The 21,845-nt window shown below is 50.1% G+C and overlaps 2 protein-coding genes across 2 annotated transcripts; both read left to right on the top strand.

Annotated features, from left to right (window-relative positions):
• Positions 1 to 468: 468 nt before the first annotated feature.
• SPINT2 (serine peptidase inhibitor, Kunitz type 2) lies at positions 469 to 13,133 on the top strand. Its single transcript, XM_089902917.1, is given in 9 exon segments — positions 469 to 1,841; positions 1,843 to 1,937; positions 1,940 to 1,972; positions 5,197 to 5,367; positions 8,585 to 8,638; positions 9,950 to 10,003; positions 10,574 to 10,735; positions 11,096 to 11,131; positions 12,460 to 13,133. Coding segments are annotated over 9 exon segments (831 nt in total). The 5' UTR covers positions 469 to 1,782; the 3' UTR covers positions 12,627 to 13,133.
• Positions 13,134 to 20,816: 7,683 nt separating this feature from the next.
• Positions 20,817 to 21,809, top strand: C20H19orf33 (chromosome 20 C19orf33 homolog). The gene is made up of 4 exons (XM_022585766.3): positions 20,817 to 20,963; positions 21,085 to 21,179; positions 21,311 to 21,511; positions 21,629 to 21,809. Exons 1-4 carry the CDS (start codon positions 20,945 to 20,947, stop codon positions 21,770 to 21,772), a joined length of 459 nt encoding a protein of 152 aa, XP_022441474.2. The 5' UTR covers positions 20,817 to 20,944; the 3' UTR covers positions 21,773 to 21,809.
• The last annotated feature ends 36 nt before the right edge of the window (positions 21,810 to 21,845 follow it).

Genomic DNA, 21,845 nt, shown 5'->3' with positions numbered 1-21,845 from the left:
CCATTTAAATTCATATACAGGTCTGCTGCTTGCTTAGCTTAACCTACCCAAAGCCTCGGTGTTCTGCTTTGTAAAGGGCAGGGGTGGGGGTGTTACTGCATGAGTCACAGTTTTATTGTGACTATTAGAAATTGTGCATAGAATGTGCCTGGCATCAAGCTTAGTGAAGGCAGTGAAACGGGGTGTCAAGAAATAAGTCATGCTCTGCATTTTGGTTCATTTTGATTTTAAGCTGGGTCTACCAAAGTATAGTATTTTGACTTTTTTTTTTTTTTTTTTTGCGGTACACGGGCCTCTCACTGACGCGGCCTCTCCCATTGCGGAGCACAGGCTCCGGACACGCAGGCTTAGCTGCCATGGCTCACGGGCCCAGCCGCTTCGCGGCATGTGGGATATTCCCGGACCGGGGCACGAACCCGTGTCCCCAGCATCGGCAGGCGGACTCTCAACCACTGCGCCACCAGGGAAGCCCTGAAGTTTTTTTAAGGAAGGTGATAAGTCATGGAAGTCATCTTACATACTAAAGTATTTCTGGCTTTTTGTACAAGATTTTTGGAGAACAACAAAAGAGAAAATGCACTGATGTTATTTGGAGTGAGGTGAACAACATGTGGCCTGTGTTTCCTAAAGGAACATTCTCTCCTTTGAAACGAACCGAGCAAGCAAACAAAAACAAAATCCTTTTTCATGGGATTACTTCCTTAAGCCTAGAGAGTAAAAATGTATATGATGGAAGCTTAAAAGCAGTTTAGTTAGTAAAAGCATGTGACAAAATGAGACTTTTCTCCATTTGACAAGAAGCCTCCATACTCAGAGAAGGGACTCTGTCTTGACACAGTGTGTGGTTAAATTTCATCTTAATTGAACCTAGCTTTGACCAACTAATCTGCTCCTTAGAGCTCTTTTACTCTAATTAAATTTATTTTAAAAAGATCAGCTTTTACCCCAATTAAAAAAAAATAAAAACAAAATAAAGAGATTAGCTTTTTTCTGATTTTATTATAGGAATTTTCAAATGTACACAAAGGAGTGAAAACAGTTTTATGAGTGCCCATAGACCATCACTCAGCTTCAACAATTGTCAGCATTCTGTCTTTTCAGATATACTGTGTTTTTAGTCCAGGTTCTCTCCTAATAAAGAGACATTTCTAAATTCTCCTGGGACAAAAATGAAGTCACCCCCATCCCCTCCTACCCCACCCAAGCAACCTGAAACTGAAAATAAGGCTGCTTCTGAAACTTAAACTATGAGATCAATGTGTGATCATTGACAGCAGATAAGAGCAGCCGTCTGAGACAGAATAGCCTCTCAGGCCCACAAGATTTATAATGAAGGAACCATCACACCTACAGAAAGAATGGTCCAGTCAGGAAGAGGCATTGGTCAGTGGTGGAAGTCAGAAAAGTAAGTGTTCCAGAGGCAGACCTTGACTGTGCTCTCTTGACCTAAGCGCTTCCCGAGCTGTCTGCTGCAAGCCTCTAGTCTGCGTGGTAGATCCCAGTAGAGAGTAAGTTCACAGGAATCCTACGGAAAACTTCCTTACTGTGACTCCAAGTCACCTGCTCCATTTCAGCTTGCTCTCCAAGGTGGTATGTTGGTACACATCCACCCCGCTGGACAGTTATTTTCTCAGTATCCTCCTGTGTGCTTTGTTAGTAAGATCAGCATCCCTGTGCCTCCTCAGCTCTGGGGCACTTAGAGTGCCTGTCTGAGCCTACAAAGATGAGGGCCAGCTTCTGTGCAGTGTTTACTTTACCAAGGTAACTGCCCTCCATCCCTAGATGAGCTTTTCCCTCTTCCTCTTTATGCACCCTCAGGCTTCTATACCTGCACAGAATGTATCTGGCACCCTTGCTTGTGAAAAGCCACCCAGTTCTCACCCTTTATACTGTGTTCGCCCTGCTGCATTCTCTGCTGTGGTGTCTGGCAGTTCCCACCTGGCTGGCTTGAGCTTTGTTTGGCCCCTCTCAGGTGTTTGTTTCAATTGAGACATAATTCACATTCTGTACAGTTGACCCATTTAAAGTGTACAATTCCCCCTCAGGGTTTTTGTTTAAAAGATTGTACGTGAAGCTGCTCAGGAAGCAAGGACACAAAGCAGTCAATGATCCCCAGGGCTCTCAGCTTGGCAGGGCATTTGATAGGCTGTTGCCAAACCTCGGCAGCAGTGGGGTGCTCCCGCCTTGATGTTGTTTTCAGTTTTGGATCATAAGTGGATCACATGTGGGTCCTCTCCATCTTGTCTTGTTTTTAGCAGTGCTGCCTCTGGCATTTGACAGCCATGTGGATTGGGCAGAAATATATACCAAAGAACTCTTCTCCTTCCGTGTCTTCCCTGGGCCTTGTTGATTGCGTTTGTTCTGTGACCTTTGCACATTGTCAAAAGTACCTGTTCCAGGTGCACACCCAGCTGGTTCTGGTTGATGTGTTATATGGACAAAAGGTGCCTGGGCCTATTTAAAATAAAAACTGATTTAGTAAAGTATTTACATACCATAAAATCACTTGTTTTAAGTATACAACCCAGGGCTTCCCTGGTGGCGCAGTGGTTGAGAGTCCGCCTGCCGATGCAGGGGACACAGGTTCATGCCCTGGTCCAGGAAGATCCTACATGCCGCAGAGCGGCTAGGCCCGTGAGCCATGGCCGCTGAGCCTGCGCATCTGGAGCCTGTGTTCCGCAACGGGAGAGGCCACAACAGTGAGAGGCCCGCGTACCACAAAAAAAAAAAAAAAAAAGTATACAACCCAATGACTTTTGGTACATTTACAGAGTTGTACAACCATCCCCCCAATCCAATTTTAGAACATTTCCATCAGCCCCAAAAGATCCATCCCTGTGCCCATTTGCAGTCACTCTCCACTCCACACCCCCAACACCAGGCAAACACTAATCTACTTCCTGTCTCTATTGATTTGCCTTTTCTGAACATATCGTATGATTCCATTCATATGAAGTATCCAGATAAGGTACTTTTTTTTTTTTTTGGTTGTGCTGGGTCTTAGTTGCGGCAGGTGGGCTCCTTAGTTGCGGCAGGTGGGCTCCTTAGTTGTGGCATGCAAACTCTTAGTTGAGGCATGCATGTGGGATCTAGTCGAATCCGGGCCCCCTGCATTGGGAGTGCGGAGTCTTATCCACTGTGCCACCAGGGAGGTCCCCAGATAAGATACTTTCTAACTGGTGATTTCATTGACGGTTGCTTGCAAATTAACAGAGCATTTTTTTTACTTCAGAGTATGCTTTTTCTGCTCTACTAGTTACCTGTGATTTATTGGTGTGTGTGTGAGTTTCTTGGGGTGTTTGTTTTGCATAGCACCAACCTTTTTTGTCCATAGATAGATGTTTTGTGGAACATTTGGTTTCTTGCCCATTGTTGTGATGTATTTTGGGAGACGCAAGAGAAGCACAAATCCTGCTCTCTGTGCTTTCGAAAGGCATCCCCTAGTTGGTGAGGTAAACCTAGCAAACATGAAAACAACTAGGGAGGAGTAAATGACAGCATATAACCAAGTTTTGGGCCCTAGGATGTTTTTATTTGAGATGTTTATGAAGCACCCTGTGCTAGGCCCAGGGCAGGGTGGAATGCCCTGATGCCAGAAGGCAGAGATGTAGGAGGCCAGGGTGTAGGGAGAGGTGATGTGGACTTGTGATGCCAGGAGGGGGTGTTATGGTGGTGCAGAGCACACGTTGAATCACATGGTCAGGTTACTCCCTTTCCAAGTTGCTTTCAATCCTCCTGATTCCTCCAGGAGAAAGTCTCATTCTAGTGCAGGTGATACCTCCAGCACTTGTTTATCTGTCCCTTTTTAAGAGAGAGCAGATTTCTAGGCCTTCTGCAGGCAGATCTATCTGGCTGCAATTGTAACATTGTTCTGTTTTCCTTGTACTAGAGTGGGGCCAGATTTTAGGACACCTTGTAACCCAGCCCATCTTGGTGTGCTCATATTGGGGGAGCCATCATAAGCGCCGAAGCAGAGGAGTGACCTTAGTTGTCTCTGGAAGGTTGGCAGTTGGGGGAACTAACATTAGGGAGCTTCTTTCTGAGGCTCTTGTGGTAATTTGACTATGAAGTGGCCTATCCTGGCAGAGAGTAGACAGGAAAAGTTAGGAAAGGTCCTTCTGTGGGGCGCTAAGAGCACCAGACCGTGTGTTTCCTTCCTGACCGTGTATTGCCAGCTCTGGGCTTTCTTTTTTTTTTTTTTTTTTTTAAATTAATTAATTAATTAATTTTTGGCTGCTTTGGGTCTTCTTTGGTGCATGCAGGCTTTCTCTAGTTGCAGCGAGCAGGGGCTACTCTTTGTTGTGGTGCACGGGCTTCTCATTGTGCTGGCTTCTCTCTTTTTTTTTTTTTTTTTTTTTTGCGGTACGCGGGCCTCTCACTGTTGTGGCCTCTCCCGTTGCGGAGCACAGGCTCCAGACGCACAGGCTCAGCGGCCATGGCTCACGGGCCCAGCCGCTCCGCAGCATGTGGGATCTTCCCGGACCAGGACACGAACCCGTGTCCCTTTCATCGGCAGGCGGACTCTTAGCCACTGTGCCACCAGGGAAGCCCGCTGGCTTCTCTTTGTTGTGGAGCACGGGCTCTAGGCGCGTGGGCTTCAGTAGTTGTGGCATGTGGGCTCAGTAGTTGTGACTTGTGGGCTCTAGAGTGCAGGCTCAGTAGTTGTGGTGCACAGGCTTAGTTGCTCCGTGACATGTGGGATCTTCCCAGACCAGGGCTCGAACCCTTGTCCCCTGCGTTGGCAGGTAGATCCTTAACCACTGTGCCACCAGGGAAGTCCCAGCTCTGGCCTTTCAGTGCTAAGCTCCCCTTGGCCCAGTGAGACGGGCACATATCCAGAAGGATCCTGCAGTCTGGATTTTTGCCTTTGAAAGTCCTTTTTCTATACTGGATGTGTGTGTGTTTGATAATGGGGGCAGGGACCAAATCAACACGCAACTGAAATTCAGTTCAGTCTGGTGGGTTGGTGTCTTTGTTGTTAGATGATGCCTTCCTATACAAAGAAGGAATCACTAGGTAGGCCTGATGGCGACACTTCAGAAGCAGCTCACAGAGGAACTGTGCTGAAACTTAAGGCTCTGGTTCTCCTCTTGGGGCTCTGGAAAGCTGTGGGCCTTCTCCTACAGGTCTGTGCATGTTCTGTCTTGCCAGAATTGCCCTGCCAAGCTAACTGGTCTCTGGTTGGTTGTGTTTTAGATTTTTGCCGAGTTTCGAAGAGTGTGGGAAAATGCCGGGCCTCCATCCCTAGGTGGTGGTACAATGTCACTGATGGATCCTGCCAGCAGTTTGTGTATGGAGGCTGTGGAGGGAATGACAATAATTACATGACCAAGGAGGAGTGTCTTGCAAAGTGTGCTGGTGTCACAGGTAAGACAGTGCTGTTGGGGAAGTTTTATTATCTAGAGACACTTTATTAATTGGGACATTTATAAAGTTCTTCACTGCTGAAACTGGGAGACGTTTTTAAAAGCAGAAGAAACAGGCACAGTGTGAAGGTCGCCCACATGGTGGTTTCACAGCGGTATCCTCCCTCCTCTTCCCAGAAAGGGGAGAGTAGGCCACAGACTGGAGCCAGGGGAGGGGTGACATGACTGCGTCTTCTCCCCAACTTCCCTTCTCCCACTACTGAGAGCAGGTCCCATGCCAGGCCTGGTATGAGCAGAGTCCTCCAGGTCTCCTCGGATGGGCTGCCCTCCTTGCTTCCTGGGCATTTGGGTTATTTTTACCTTTGGGACAAATGACTTGAGGAGCTCACCCAGCCAGCCAAGTTATGAATCAAGTTAAAACTAGAACATACTTCTGGAATCCATCCTTCTCTCAGCCTTCGTGAGGGATTCTGTGGAATCAAGATAATGTTGACCCTGAGAGCCTCCCAGTGTAAATAAAAACCTAAAGCCCCACAACAGTGTGCACCGGCTCTGAACGGAGCCTCGAGGGACTCCCTGAGACCTGATGGCAGTGCGATATTGGCCCTCTGGGGCCTGATCCTTCCTAGGTGTTCCAGAGACCCGCGGATTGGGCCAGCCAAACTGTCAAAGATTTTCATTGGCGATTTCCTTAACATTGTTACGGGACTTCTTGCATCCTTTCCTGACAGCTTGGCGTCAGTGTTTAGACTCTGGATTATGATTCTGTGTCAGAATGTGCTGGTGCCCTCAGTGCTCACCGCACTGGCTGTAATCTCTCTTGGCTTTGAACTCTGCATTCAGAAATCAGATAAGCTTATTAAAGTTTTGTGTAAAGAGTGGAAGACAACAGTGGTCTTGGCTGTGAACTGAGGTTTAAAACATAATGCACAGACACACAAGCCCAGCAGTGACTGAGTGCCTTGAGGAACATTTTATTGATCTTTGTGTGCCCAGTGCCCGGAAGGCGCTCAGCAAGTGTTTGGAGAGCCGAGGTGGCTGGTATTAGTTTTGGATTGTACAGATGAGTTCCTCATCTGTTTTGGGGCGGGGGTGGGGGGGCAACTGGCAACCTTACCAGATGGTGATGGAGAAAAATACCATTTATTGTATGTGGTTTTCCGCCATCAGCTGTGATCCAGTGTCAGGGAAGGAATTAAGGGGAAATGTTTTTTGCTACCTTTTCTGTCCTTTTCCAATCAGGAGTTGACAGTAGCAAATGTACATGCCGTTCTGGTTACTCCTTGGTTTCTCAGGGGGAAAGTTAAGTTTTAAGAACACAAGCAGTGGACAGTGGGCATTAAGGCGGGATGTCTCTGCAAGGAGCCACAGGGTGTAGTGTTTTGCTGGGAGAAGGCAGACAGCTATCTTCCTAGAGGTCAAGCCAGAGTCTGGCCCCAGCCTCGACGTCCCGGAAAGCTCATTTGCTGGCACCCGAGCGTGGCTGCACTGCACAGCTCCTGAGGCGTTCTCTTTGCCAACATATTTTCTCCCAGGCAGGCAAGCTCTGTGGGGAACCAAATGATGAGAATGCCAGTTTATTAATTAATTATAATGAGAACCAGAACCACCAAAGGGACCAGACACTTCTGTCCCTGTGCCTGCACCCTTAGTTTGTGTAGGCAAACCTCTCAGCGACACTCCCAGAACATCGCTTGTTGAGGGGAGAGGCAGAACTGGAGGAGCTGGTTTGTGATGGGAATGTGTAATGGTATCAGGTTAGGCCAGCCCCACGCCTCTGCACAAGGGAGGGTTCCTCCCTCCTGGACCCTGCCAGCGCTCCCTTTTTTGCACTTGCACCCACGCTCTTAGCTTTGTGTGTGTGCAAGATAAAATATACATAACGTGGGCTTCCCTGGTGGCGCAATGGTTGAGAGTCCGCCTGCTGATGCAGGGGACACGGGTTCGTGCCCCAGTCTGGAAGGATCCCACATGCTGCGGAGCAGCTGGGCCCATGAGCTATGGCCGCTGAGCCTGCGCGTCTGGAGCCTGTGCTCAGCAACAGGAGAGGCCACAACAGTGAGAGGCCCGCGTACCACACACACACACACAAAATATATATATATATATATATATATATATATATACACATAACGTATAATTTAGCATTTAACCATTTTTAAGTGCACAGTTTAGTAGCATGAAGTACATTCACAGTGCTGAGCACACCCTTCACTTTTTAAAAAATATTTATTTATTTGGTTGTGCCGGGTCTTCGTTGCGGCACATGGGCTCCTTAGTTGCAACTGTCAGGCTTCTTTGTTGCGGCAGGTGGGCTTCTTAGTTGTGGCACACGGGCGCCTTAGTTGTGGCCTGCAAACTCTTAGTTGCGGCCTGCGAATTCTTAGTTGCAGCATGCATGTGGGATCGAGTTCCCTGACCAGGGATTGAACCCAGGCCCCCTGCACTGGGAGCGCATAGTCTTTTTTTTTTAACACACCTGCATCTTTTTTTAAAAAATAAATTTATTTATTTATTTTTGGCTGCATTGGGTCCTCATTGCTGCACGGGCTTTCTCTAGTTGTGTCGAGCGGGGGCTACTCTTCATTGCAGTGCGCAGGCTTCTCATTGCGGTGGCTTCTCTTTGTTGCAGGGCACGGGCTCTAGGCACCCGGACTTCAGTAGTTGTGGCACGCGGGCTCAGTAGTTGTGGCTCACGGGCTCTAGAGTGCAGGCTCAGTAATTGTGGTGCACGGGCTTAGTTGCTCCGTGGCATGTGGGATCTTCCCAGACCAGGGCTCGAACCTGTGTCCCCTGCATTGGCAGGCGGGTTCTTAACCACTGGGGAGCGCATAGTGTTGTTATCCACTGCGCCACCAGGGAAGTCCCACGCCCTTCACTTTTTTAATTCATTGGATGAGTTAATACAGTTCCACAGGTTATTTGGCCCTGGAAGCCATTCTGTCTTTTTATAATGTCATTTCACACGTCTTTGCTCGGATTCCCAGCTGGTTGATCTTAAAATTTAACCCACAAGGGCAGTCTTGGTTCCTTATTTTCCAAGTTCTGGCAGGTTTGTGGTCCAGCATGTGCACTGAAGGGCCCACATAAAGGAGAAATGGGAGTCGCTGTGAGAGGCACACAGGACCAAGCCTCCTCAGGGATACAGCTTGTTTTGTTTCACCAGGCAGTCTTAGAGGTACACTTTCTCACTGTGCTGTTTATTTGTCCTCTTGTAGTGAACACCATCAATGATCTGTCCAAGAATGGAGCAGATTCCTCTGTCCCAAGTGGTAAGTTCTTAAAAAGACCCAGGATGGAATGAGGGCCATCCAGATGGCTAATGTGAAAGGACATTTTTAATTTGGGCGTTGTACAAGGGCTTCCACCTCCTGGTTCTGTTTACTCAGAACTGGGGAACAGGGGCTCTGCCTGGGCTGCCAGCTTCTGGCTCCTGGCCAGCATCCTTCCGCTGGGGAGTTCAGCAGACAAGAGGGCTGAGGGATTCTACAGTGCTTCCTGGCTGACCTCAGCTTCCTCCTGGGGGATAAGGGATTGTGGCTACTGCTGCATGTGGCTCAGACCCCTTCCCCCGCTTTGGGCTGGCTTCCAGTCCCCTGGCCTCAGCCTTCGTGCTGTCTTCACTGCCCTGTCCCACATCCTTGCTTGCTGTATCTCCTTTGCTCCGTGTCGTCCTTGCTGTCCATCTCCCTCCCTGTGCTAAGAGTCCTCTGTCTTCTGCCACCCCTGCCTCCGTTCCCACTGCAGTCCTTGATCTGGAGCTCTGTGTTAGCTTGCTTCGTAGTGCTGACAGCAGCTGCCCCATTCCTCCTTATGCTTAAAGGACTCTGCACCAGGAGCCGGGGGTGAGTGGTTCAGACGCACTAGTAAGTCCAGTCCAGCTTTCCCAAAGGCCAGTCCCCAGGCAGTGGGTTCTGCTGGGTGAGACCTGCTGTGGAGGGAGAGAGTCCCCGCCTACCCCATTTGAGGATGGCCCCCAGTCAGCTACTGGCCACACACTGGTTGCAGTCTCGATTCTGGTCCTTTGACTCTGACATCAGCACCCACGTGAGAGTGAGCATTTATTAGTTCAGTGGATTTGAAGAATGCTGAGAGTTAGGTTAAAGTCACTTTCCAGTTTTGCTAGGCTAGGAATCCTGTGACTGTCCTGACCATTGCTTTGCCTGGGTTCATTGCTTATTCCCAAGCTGGCCTCTGCAAGGTCATCCAGAGCCATGGGGCACTGGCATCGCAACTCTGGTTTCTGTCCTGTTTCAGAAGAAAATTCCCCCAAGAGAATAAGGGACCCTCCTCCCTGTGTCAGAGAGTGGACACCTCTGGTCTTCCTCATCACCCCAGAAACTGTGGCTGGGATTAGTTTCCATAGTAACCCCTGAGGTGACAGGCAGGCTTCCCCATACGGCATTCATTCTGTGTGTGCCGTAGAGCCCATTAGGACTGGGAGGTGATGGAGCAAAGCTGCCCACAGAGGGGAGCTCCACTCCCTTCCAGGTACCTCAGTGGGCCCTTTTAGACTCAGCCCCAGCTAGGCGACGTGCCCTGTGTCCATTCCAGCCTCCCTGACATGGATGTTTGTGTTTCAGTTCCCAGAAGGCAGGATTCTGATGACCTGTCCAGTGATATTTTCAACTATGAAGGTATAACTTTTAAAAAACATGTTTTCTTACTTAATTGGGAATTGAGACACACTTGAGGATTTCCATTAAGGGTATTGTAGAGCAGGGCTTCCCGACCTTTCCCAGGTGTTAGGACTCATGAGGATGCCCTGGGGCAGCAGGAAGCAGGATGTGACACAGCACGCCCTTGGGAAGCTTTGCTTGAGAGGCAGCAGTGGCGTGCAGGGTCCGCCTCCCACCAGCTGCGCGCTGTGGGCGGGATACTGTAGCTCTGCCTCAGAGTCCCTGACTATGAAATGAGGGGCCTAGTTCAGACCTCTCTTGAAAGTTCAGAGACCGAGTTAACACATGTAGAGCCTACAACAGTGACTGACATAGAATAACCTCCATAACAGTGTAGTCTGGCCATAAAGAGAAAGATATCTGAAAATGTGGGCCAGAATGGCCATGTCTGTAATGGCCAAGTTTCTTTTGACAGAGAGATGTTTTCCCCATTGGCTGGCAGTCATATGACTGCTTGGGAGCATTCTAGCTCCATTCACCTCTCCTGGGCCCTGCTAATTTGTATCCCTTGGGCTGTCTCACTCCCAGAACACTGCACTGCCAAGGCCATCACTGGGCCTTGCCGCGCATCCTTCCCACGCTGGTACTTTAATGCCGAGAAGAACTCTTGTGATAACTTCATCTACGGCGGATGCCGGGGCAATAAAAACAGCTACCTCTCCAAGGAGGAGTGCATGCAGCGCTGCTTCGGTGAGTCTGCCTGACTCCTAAATCCAAGAAACAACCATGGGCAGATGAACCCTCCCGAGAGGACACCAGTCCCTTTCCTCATCCCTAAAATGAAGGCCTTGGAAATGCTGTCATTTGGTCTCTGCCATTAGTCTTCTCTGGCTCCCTGGTGGGGAAGGGGGTGGGCTGTGGCTCCAGCTGTTGGGCACATGTGTCCTAGGTCCCTACTGGGGTGGCAAGGTCTCAGAACCCTCAGAAGAGCTGGAAAAAGCCGTTCAGAAAGAGCGTGAAGGCCCGGGGCTGAGGGGAATCCTCAGGTGGCTGCAGCTGTGAGGGGAGGAGGGCTGAAAGCTGACCTCAGGGTTGTGTGTTTTCTTCCAGGCAAGCAGTTGTATCCTGCCCTGCCCCGCACTAAAGGTAAACGGCCTCTTGCCCCCTCCACCTGCCTGCCTTGACTAAGCTCAGCTGTGTTTTTTGCAGGCTCATGTTGTCTTGGGCACATCATCCTTCACTGTAAACATCGTTTTGTTAGAAAGTCGTGTTTCTGCACGAGAACGGCCAGGCAGCTTGGAACATGTGGTGGATGTTTGTCCCATTGTACAGTGTAATAAACGGGTTAGGAGTGAGGCCGTCTCTGCCTAGGCAGCCTGGGGGTGACTGGGGGACACCTCCTACTGTTTGAGGTGTGTGGGATCTGCTGCACGCAGGCCTGGGACTAACTCCAGGTTTTGGGGGGGATCTTTACTGCCATGGGGTGTACAGAGTTGGTCATGGGTGATAACAAAGGAGGGTGGAAAGCCCTTGCCATGTGTGGGTGGAGCATGGCCCCAGCCAGTGCTGTTGTCCCCAAGCAGTCTGGTCTGACAAGGAGGCTAGGCCTCCTCTAGCTTTTGTTTCTGATTCTGAGCCTGAATCATGGATGGTAGTGTTTGCACAAAAGACCTGCCACACTGGTTTGGCCTCTTTCCACCTGTTTCCCTGTTAAGGAGTCCAGGCCTGGCCTGTGTGTCTGCTCTGCTTTAGAAGAGAAATAAAACTGGAACCTGGTTTGCCAGGCATAAGGATCTGGACGGTTGGAGATGGAGAGTGAATTGACCCTGTCCAATTCTGCAGCCAAGTGGGGAGAGGGAGCCGGGTACCTGCCATAGGAGGCCACATTCCTTAGGTGGAGCCCCACCTGAAGAAAAAGCATCTTAACTGACCAGTGGGACTGCAGTGGGGCAACCACTATTAAATCTACCTGGGCAGTTAGGAGCATGAGGGTCCCCTCCTGGCCCTGCTCCGAATATACCCATGCCTCTGCCCTTTCCTCATTCCACAGGCAGCCACCCCAGCCAACTGCAGGGCCACATCTTTCTCTGTGGCTGGTTGGGGGAGGGGGGTGTGTGTTTGCACACACACACCAGAGATGTGTGCTTTTCCCGTACAGATTGCCGCAGAGAGGTGGCAGGGTAGTACAGAGTTGAAGTGGGGATTTTTTGTTCAAAAAGGAGGAACACAAGTAGCCACTCTGTCCATGTGCACATAGCATAGCATCTCCTTTTTTCAGGAACCTACTTCTCAAGACTGTAGGGACTCTCCTTGAGGACTTCCTGTCAAGCAGTGTCAGTTCTCCAGAGCCTTCTGGGTTGGGGTGGGGGGACGTCTGGCCCAAGGGCTGCTGGTCTACCTCCCAAGCCCACGTGGACACTCTGGCTATGGCCCGCCTCGTCCTGCTGGTTCTGAGGCCTCTCTCTCATCCACAGTGGTGGTCCTGGCAGGGCTGTTCGTGATGGTCCTGGTCCTCTTGCTGGGAGCCTCCGTGGTCTGCCTGATCAGGGTGGCGCGGAGGAACCAGGAGCGCACCCTCCGTACTGTCTGGAGCTCTGGGGACGACAAGGAGCACCTGGTGAAGAACACTTACGTCCTGTGAACGCCCTGTCGCCAAGGGGCTGCCCTCCTCAACCCCCTGTTAATGAAGAGAATCTGCGAAGGGAGGAGAGACAAGTGTCGAACACGTGTGTGCTTTTTCAAATAGAGTGATTTGTCTGTATTTGCGCGATCATTAGGGCTTTTGGCCTGTTTGTTAATCCAGAAGGTAAGAGGGCTGCTCCCTGGTCTCCCGGGATGGGTTTGCTTTGGAAATTCTCTTAATGAAGGGCTGTGCACGTTGCAGATGTTCTAGCCCTAGATCGGAGTCGGTTCCTCTTCAATTTATTTCTTTGCTCCAGGTATAGTTTTCTTAGCTTATGTTGAATCCTGTTGCCTCCTTTCCCATAACAAAAGTGATGTTTTAATAGTTTCCTTTGTTTGTTTTCTGTTTTTTTTTTAAGTAAGCAGAAACATAAGTTTTTTTAATTAGGATTCTGAAAGGAAGAAAGTTAAATGTACAAGTTTAATAAAAACGGCCTTCCCTTTTAAAATAAATTTCAGCATGTGCTTTCTTTCTTTGTGGGACTGCTAATTTAAACTCTACCAAAGTTACCACAGGACACTACAGGAGATGTCCCATTCCAGAAACAGACTTCTTAAAAAAACAGCATCTTTCATATCTTCTTTTTTATTTTTTTTTTTGCGGTACGCGGGCCCCTCACTGGCCTCTCCCGTTGCGGAGCACGGGCTCCGGACGCACAGGCCCAGCAGCCATGGCCCACGGGCCCAGCCGCTCCGCAGCATGCGGGATCCCCCCTGGACCGGGACACGAACCTGCGTCCCCCGCACCAGCAGGCGGACTCCCAACCACTGCGCCACCAGGGAAGCCCTTTTCAGATCTTCTTGAATAAAATACATCTTACATTCCAACTGAGTGCCCATAAAATTTCACCAAACAACACTTAGCCTTACCACCTGTGGTAAGCTCTGATATTTTCTTATTCTATTTCACTTTTTAAAAATTTCGGCCTTAGGGACTTCCCTGGTGGCACAGTGGTTAAGAATCCGCCTGCCAATGCAGGGGACACAGGTTTGTTGATCCCTGCTCCGGGAAGATCCCACATACCGTGGAGCAACTAAGCCCAACTAAGCCTGCACCCTAGAGCCCGTGAGCCACAACTACCGAAGCCTGCATGCCTAGAGCCCGTGCTCCGCAACAAGAGAAGCCACCGCAACAAGAAGCCCACGCACCGCAATGAAGAGTAGCCCCTGCTCACCGCAACTAGAGGAAGCCCGCATGCAGCAACGAAGACCCAACACAGCCAAAATAAAATAAAATAAAAAAATTAATTGGGCTTCCCTGGTGGCGCAGTGGTTGAGAGTCCACCTGCCGATGCAGGGGACACGGGTTCGTGCCCCAGTCTGGGAAGATCCCACATGCCACGGAGCGGCTGGGCCCGTGAGCCATGGCCGCTGAGCCTGCGCGTCCGGAGCCTGTGCTCAGCAACGGGAGAGGCCACAACAAGTGAGAGGCCCGCGTACCGCAATAAAATAAAAAAAAAAAAAAATTAATTAATTAAAAACAAAAGGAAAAAAATCGTAAAAAAAAATTTTGGTCATACCACATTTTTTTTTTTAATGACCCACTTTGGTATCCATGATTTTTTTTTTAATTTATTTAAAAATAAATTGGAACAAAAAGACAATAAGCCCTCCTTTCCTTGACCCTTCGTAGAAATCCCTTCAGGCCAAAAGGCCACATTCTATACAGACATACCTCCTGTTACTGCACTTCGCAGATACCGCAGGGGTTTTTTCGGGTTTTGTTTTTTGTTTTTTTACAAATTGAAGGTTTGTGGCAACCCTGTGTTGTCAGATGATGGTTAGCATTTAAAGGTTTTTTGTGTGTTTTTTTTTTAAAGAAGATGTTGGGGGTAGGAGTTTATTAATTAATTAATTTATTTTTGCTGTGTTGGGCCTTCATTTCTGTGCGAGGGCTTTCTTTAGTTGCGGCCAGTGGGGGCCTCTCACTATCGCGGCCTCTCACTATTGTGGCCTCTCTTGTTGCGGAGCAAAGGCTCCAGATGCGCAGGCTCAGTAGTTGTGGCTCATGGGGCCTAGTTGCTCCACAGCATGTGGGATCCTCCCAGACCAGGGCTCGAACCTGTGTCCTCTGCATTAGCAGGCAGATTCTTAACACTGTGCCACCAAGGAAGCCCTAAAGTATTTTTAAATTAAGGTATATACATTGTTTTTTTTAGACACAATGCGATTGCACACTTAATATAGTGTAAACATAAGTGTTATATGCACCGGGAAATCAAAAAATTCATGTGACTTTATTGTGATATTTGCTTTGTTGTGGTAGTCTGGAACTGAACACACAATATCTTGGAGGGGATGACTGTACATTGGGGGAAAGGCTTGTGTCCATTAGGGCTTAGAAATCTATTCCAGAAGCAATTGGGTAAATACCTCATCCAGTTTCCCCCAGCCCCTCTGGTCCATGGTAGACATTGCTCATGAATTCTGGCATTCTCCCTGCCAAGCCTTCCGGGCAACCTGGTGTTCCCAGGCCCTCACTGTGGTTGACTCAGAGTTGGTGAACAGGTGCCATATCCCAGACAAATTGGGACACCCGCCCCCGTTTCCCAAGCCCCCCACCTCCCCAGTGCTCCGCAAGAGCCTGTGGTCCAGGGAAAGAGGGCCTAGACATTGGGAAGAGACTCTCCGCCCACCACCCCCCTCCAGGTGTGCAACAGCAGGCAGGTCACTTAACTCCTTCGAACCTCCGGTTTCCTCACCTGTAAGATGGGTGGATGTGAGGATCACATGAGATCATAGATGTCAGGTTGCCCATGGGAAGTGGTGGCCACCTCTGCCCACCTACCTGTGTCCTCGTTCCTCCTTAGTAGTTGGTGGTTCTTCCATACACCCACCCTGCCACCCCACGAGCACCTCTCAGGTCCGCTCATGTATCTCTTTGGATTCAGGAACCTCAGACCCACTGATGCCTCTGGCCTTTCTCTACCTGCTTGAACAAGAGTTGTCTCTCCTTCATGTGAAGGAAAAAAGTAGTGTGTTTGGATTTGAAAAGAAACTGTCGGGAATCACTTCACTTTTTTTTGTTTATTTTTGCCGTGCCATGTGGTATGTGGGATATTAGTTCCCTGACCAGGGATCGAATTTGCACCCCCTGTATTGGAAGCGCAGAGTCTTAACCACTGGACCGCCAGGGAAGTCTGGGGATCACTTTTAAATAATTCTACTGCAGAAGGAAGATCATGAAGTGAATTCTCCTAACACCATCAAGGCCAGTCGAGTTTTCGCAGGTTTTTCATAGTGTATATGTTTTTGATGCAGAAGTTACCTCTGTGACTCACTTCTGCCAGAATTTGTCCTGTTCTGTCTTGTGGTTTGGGAGGCCCTGTGTCTCCACTTGCTCCTGGCAGATTGACAGCATGGGGCCTTGCGGCGCTCTTTGTCTGCCAGTGGTGTCTTGTCTCCCTTCTGTACTTTTCCGGGTTATGATGCTGCTGTTCCAGTCTGGGCAGCCACCTCAGCCAGCCACCTCCTGCCACGCCACTATGGCCCTTGAAACTAAACTGCCATGTTTTCCACTTTCTAGACCATTTAAAGGCTGACGTTGGTCCTCTTTTTGTTGCAAAAGCTGCCTAACAATAGGCCAGTAGCCAAGGTGTTCAATGGACATTTCATGGCCTTTGTCATCCTCAGACTGCTAGCATCATTCAGAGGTGGAATGGACTTCTAAAAAATCAACTCAACAAAGATCTCTACCTCTTCCTGGTCCGTACACTTTAGTAAGGTAGTTTGGTCACTGAATGTGTTTGTCACCAGAAAGGATTTATCTCTATCTCCTGGGTAAAGATCAGGTCAAAGGGGTTGGGAGTTATATAGACTATTTCAAAAATTTGGAATTCTACCCTCATCATTCCTGTGTATGATGCATCTTTCTTCCCCCTAACAGCAAGCCCAGGTTCACCTGGTTGGTGCACCCTCTGGGTGGCAGCTGACCAAAGGGGGCCTCAGGAATTAATTCTGGTTCAGCCTCCGAGATTCTTTCTTGGATGCCTAGTCCCAGGTCATGAAAACAATCACTGGGTGCCCTGCCTGCCACTTCTCCCTACAGTGGCCCACATGGTCTCTGTAAATTTGTAAAAATGCTTGTTCCATTTACATCTGACCTTTCCAAACAAAAGGTCTGGGTGTGAGTAGGTGATGATAGAAGAGGTAAAGCTATACCTTCTGGGATGGGAGTCACGCTGATTTCGTGTCCTCGGAGGGAGAATAACAACCTGGCACCTGGCAAGGGAACACCTCAGACCCCAGGAGGTGTGGGGGGTGGGGAAGGAGGGATGTAATCAGTGCTCCTTGTGCCCTCCAGATCCAACAGTGCAGCCTGCCAGTCCATCACCTGGCCCGCCTGAGCCCTGCAGCAGGCAGTGTGGCACACAGACGCAGCCAATCCTGAACCATTCTGCCACACCCAGTGCCATCAGCAGAAACGCCTGAACGTGGGCCCCGCCCACAGACGTTTACAAACACATGGACCTGCTCAGCTTCGTTCTAATCTGGCTGATAAAAGCACACGCTTCTGATGCCAAGCAGCTCCGGGCTATGCCATGTATGGCAATTGAGGCCGCAGCTACTCATGGCACTGCCCATGTGGCTTAACCAAACCAGTGCAGTGGTGTTCCAAGTCAAGTTTAACAACAAGTCCTGAACTGGAGTGCCTTGTGCCCAGCACTCTGTGTGTTTGCATGTGGGAAAGAACAAGTCACAGTGTCTCTCCATTGGGCATGAGGGCCTGCTCTGGGGCCTTGTAATTATTGGCAGTGACACCAAAGATCAACAGGTCAGTCTGAACTCCCTTGTGGGGTTCCTAATGGATAAGAGACTAGCCTTTGATTACATCCTGGCTGTCTGAAATAAGCCCTGCATGGTCACAGCTTGATGAGTCCAGGACACTGGATGGCAGGTTGGCCTCATCAACAGGAGTCACTGCTACTTTGAGTCCTGCTGACAGTAATTAAATGCCGTATGAGACAAACGGTTGTTTGTTTCCCTGTCTCCCTTGCAGCTGGATGTGACCAGGTGTCTAAATCCAGACTGAAGGGATGTGTGCTGCCTCCAGGTCGGGTCCTTAAAAGGAAGTGGTGTGCCCTCCACTTGCCCTTTTCCTTCCTGAGAACCCAATGGTGGGGGCCAGGCTCCCCATAGGCCCAGGGACGATATCCTGGAGGAATGCAGAGCACCCAGACAGAGGGAGCCCGGTCCCTGGATGATCTTGCAGAGTCACCCACTCACCTGCTCTGGACTCCCACCAGCTCAGGTTTTCGTGGGAGAGAAAAGTGAAGCTCTCTTAAGCCTCTGTCTTCAGAGTCTCTGAAAGCTGCCACATCCTTAATATAATATAGGAGCGAATAACCGGGGATCTGAAGGACCAGGCCACGGTCTCCCTGGACCCATTCACTCACTCACCCCACAATTTTATTTAGCACAGCAGTGAAGAGCTACTACTTCCTCTTGAGTCTGGAAGGTCTCACACTGCTGTCCCACAACCTACTAGCCCAGTGTCCTACTGTACCTTTTAGGGCTCAACTACATATAACATGGGGATCCTATTGCCAGTTTCATAAGGAATCATGAGACTGTGTTTGTGAATCATAATGAAAACTAACACTTACCAAGTATCTGTTTACCTTGTCCCAGGCACGCTCTGTGCAAAACCATGTACCTTATGAGGTAAGTTCCATTTGACAGAGGAGGACAATGAGGGCCAGACTGACTAACTTAATGTCCACAGAACAGTAAGGGGTAGAGCAAGGATTCACCTGTAAGCAGACTGACCGCCAGAACCCAAACTCGTAGCCACTCTAAGCTTGCTCTAACCTGCCGTTGCCACACTGCCCGGCATCAGGTAACCTAATTCACCAAATGATAGGGAGCACCAACTCCGAGCCACACCGTTCCAGGCGCTGAGCAAAGCAACGACGCTCCCACCCTCCTGAATTTATGTTCTGCCGGGAGAGACAGGCACTTTCTCTCATATCCTGCACACGGTTGTCGGCAAAGCCACAATCACTGTTCACCTCCTCTTCTCACTGAGAGTAAAGACCAAAGATCTTTGATTTACAAGACACTCCACCACCCACCCCAACCATCCCTCCTTTTCTACCTCTCTCCCTCCAGCTCTTCAGATACACAGGTACATCCCTGCCTCAGGGCCTTTGCACTTGCCACTCCCTCTGCCTAGATATGCCTCCGTGTTCTTGCGTGGCTTGTTTTCTCACCTTCAGATCTGTACTCAGAAAGGCTTCAGTGAGGCTTCCCTGGTAACTCTCTGAAATCCAGCGTCTCCCAAACATACTACATAGTTATTCCCTGGTCCCCCTTCTTGCTGTATTTCTCTTCTTAACACACAGTACTTCAAAAAAAAAAAAAATAAGAGTTCATTGAGTTATAAGTTACATAAAACCCATTTCAAATATACAATTCAGTGATTTTTAATAATTTTACCAGGCGGTGCAACTATCACCATAAATCTGTTTTAGAACATTTTCATCCCCTTCCCCCCAGTAAAATCCCTCATGGCCATTTACAGCTAATCGCCATTCCCACACTCAGCTCCCAGCAACCACTAATCTACTTTGTCTCTCTGATTGCCTTTTCTGAATGCTTCATGTGAATGATATCATACAACATGCAGTCTCTTGGGTCTGGCTTCTTTCACCCAGCATAATGTTTTTGAGGTTTATGTAGCTGTAGCGTATGTCAGGAGTTCATTCCTTTTTATTGCTGAATAGTATTCCATCGTATGGATAGATATATCACATTTTGTATATCTATTCACCAACTGATGGACAGTTTTGTTTCCAGCTTTTTCTAACATACTCTACATTTTGCCTTGTTCCCAGCACTAGAATGTCAATTCCACGGGGCTGGAATTTTTGCTGGTTTTGTTCAGCTCTGTGTCCCCAGAACTTGAACTGGGCTGGACACATGGTAGGTACTCAATAAATATATGCTGAAGGAACACGTGAGAATAAAGATAACCTCAGAGAGTGGTAAGCAAGGGCTATCTACGCTGGCCACGAAGCAGGGGAAAGGGGATGGAGTGACGAGGCTCCGTGGAGCCAGCAGTCAGGACAGTCTCCTCTAAGGAATGGACTTTGGAGCAGAGACCTGAACGCACAAGGCTGATTACTACACGCTCGTCATCATCCACAGGCCTCAGCTACCTGCTCCTGCCTAAATGCCAGCCTTGCCTGCCACTCCTGCAGGTCCAGGCAGCCAACTTGGCAGCAGGGCTGGGCTGGAGAGGGACTTGCAAGGACTAGCCTCACAGCCATCGGAACAGATGACGCAGGCCCCAACTCCTCCCTGGGCCTAACCTGGGCCCTGCGCAGTGTGGGGAGGGAAGGCTGGGCTCGCCTGGCTGCCCCTTCTGCTGAGTGACCCCCAGGGTGAGATAAAGGGGTCAGGCACAGCCTTGGACTTGAGCTACACTGCCTGGGTTCGAATCTCAGTTCTAGCCTGTTCACAAGGAGCTAATTTTGTCCGTCATCTTAACTGGTCCCTCAGTTTTCTCATCTGTAAAATAGGGATAGCAACCATAGCTACCTTTTACTTAAAAGCCAAACATTATTTTATAAGCACTTACTCCTTGTAACTGTGTGCAGGCATGGTTGTGGGAAACTAATCCATTTGATTCTTACAACAGCTCCATATGGTAGCTGTTCTTTACAGATGAGGAAACTGAGGCCCAGAGAGGCGGAGTAACTTTCCCCAGATTACTCCGCTACTAAGTAATACAGATGGGCTTCCAATCAGCAGACTGGTTCCAAGTGCATGCTCTTCACCCCTTCAGACACTGCTTCTCACCAAGCCAAAGGCATTGTTACAGTGAGTTAATGTATCTGAAGCCCTTGGGACAGCAGCCCAGCACGTAGTAAGTACACAAGGAGTGTCAGTATTATCACAGAGGGCACAGGGAGGCACCCTCCCTCTCATTTCTTCAAAAGCAAGGATCTGACCCTTTTAGGGGAAGCTGATAACAGCTCTAGCCCCTCAAATCTGCAACTGCCCACACATTCCTCCCCCAGCCCCACCCACCACTCACTTGCCAAGGCTCACTGGGTGGGTGGTGGTGTGGGGGAGACATAAGTTAACTGTCCACCCTCCCCATTTCCCAGAGGACCAGTTGGGCGGTGCCGGGGAGGGGCTGTGAGTCAGGGCTAAGGACTCTGAACAAAGGTCTCGGGTAGGGCTCCTCAGAACTTCCGGGGCTGGCCCACTGCCTCTCCCCAAGGCCGGTCCCCTGCCTTTGGCCGTGCAGACATACCTTCTCTCAGCACCATGGAGCACCTGTCGGCAGGTGCGCTCCTGGCGAGTGGGGAGCTTGAGGGCCAGGGGGCCAGACTCAAACCCAGGGACTGCCTCCAACGGGGCATTCCCTGCGCTTGCACCAACGCACCCAATTTCTCTTCTCTCTGCAGCCCTGGAGTCCACCTCCAAGAAGCCCCACGGGGCAGGCCAGGTGGGAGACCCCAAGCACGCCCCCGACAAAGTCGAGGGAGCTGATAACCCGAAGGTAAGTCACTTCATTCTTAGGAGGGTGTTTTTGACCCCAGGGCCCCGCTAGGTCTGGGGCCTCCGACACGGGGGGATGGGAGCTGGGAAAGGGGTCCCTGGCCTCACTGCCATGCCTCCGACTACCATCAGCACGGCCACGGCCACGGCCACGGCCCCGGCCCCGGTCCCGGTCACGGTCACGGTCACGTTCACGGTCACGGTCACGGCCACGGCCCCGGTCCCGGTCACGGTCACGGCCACGGCCCCGGTCCCGGTCACGGTCACGGTCACGGCCACGGAAGCTCCTCAGGTTCCGGCAGCGGCTCCAGCGACTCAGAAAATGAGGCGAAGGTAAGAGGCTTACCCCTCACTAGCGGATGCCCGGCGCCCCAGCCCGGAATTCGGGCCGACGTCTCACAGGCGAACCCTCTCTCTCCTCTCCCTCCCCCACCGCCCTCCGCCCCACAGCCCAGCGCTGCCGTTTCCGAGCTGTACAAAAGCGCCCCGGGCAAGGTCAAGAAGCCCAAGGTGAAAAAGGAGAAGAAGAAGGAGGAGAAGAAGGAGGAGAAGAAGGAGGGCAAGAAGAAGGAGGGGAAGGAGGCTTCCCACTGACGGGCCTCTCCGGGGCTCATTAAACCTTCTCTCGGCCTCCAGGTTGCCTTTTGTCCCCCGCCCTTCCCCATCC

This window comes from Delphinapterus leucas, chromosome 20 (assembly GCF_059928025.1).
Source record: "Delphinapterus leucas isolate spDelLeu-1000000601 "Yukka" chromosome 20, BTC_Dleu_Yukka2, whole genome shotgun sequence".
Classification (NCBI taxonomy): Eukaryota; Metazoa; Chordata; class Mammalia; order Artiodactyla; family Monodontidae; genus Delphinapterus; species Delphinapterus leucas.
Note: the sequence above shows the minus strand (reverse complement) of the source record. Positions and strands in the feature narration are given on the sequence as shown.

Coding starts and splice junctions, on each gene's coding strand:
- C20H19orf33 (XM_022585766.3), top strand. Junction 21,180..21,310: donor AGGGAGCTGATAACCCGAAG/GTAAGTCACTTC, acceptor GACTACCATCAG/CACGGCCACGGCCACGGCCA. Junction 21,512..21,628: donor ACTCAGAAAATGAGGCGAAG/GTAAGAGGCTTA, acceptor TCCGCCCCACAG/CCCAGCGCTGCCGTTTCCGA.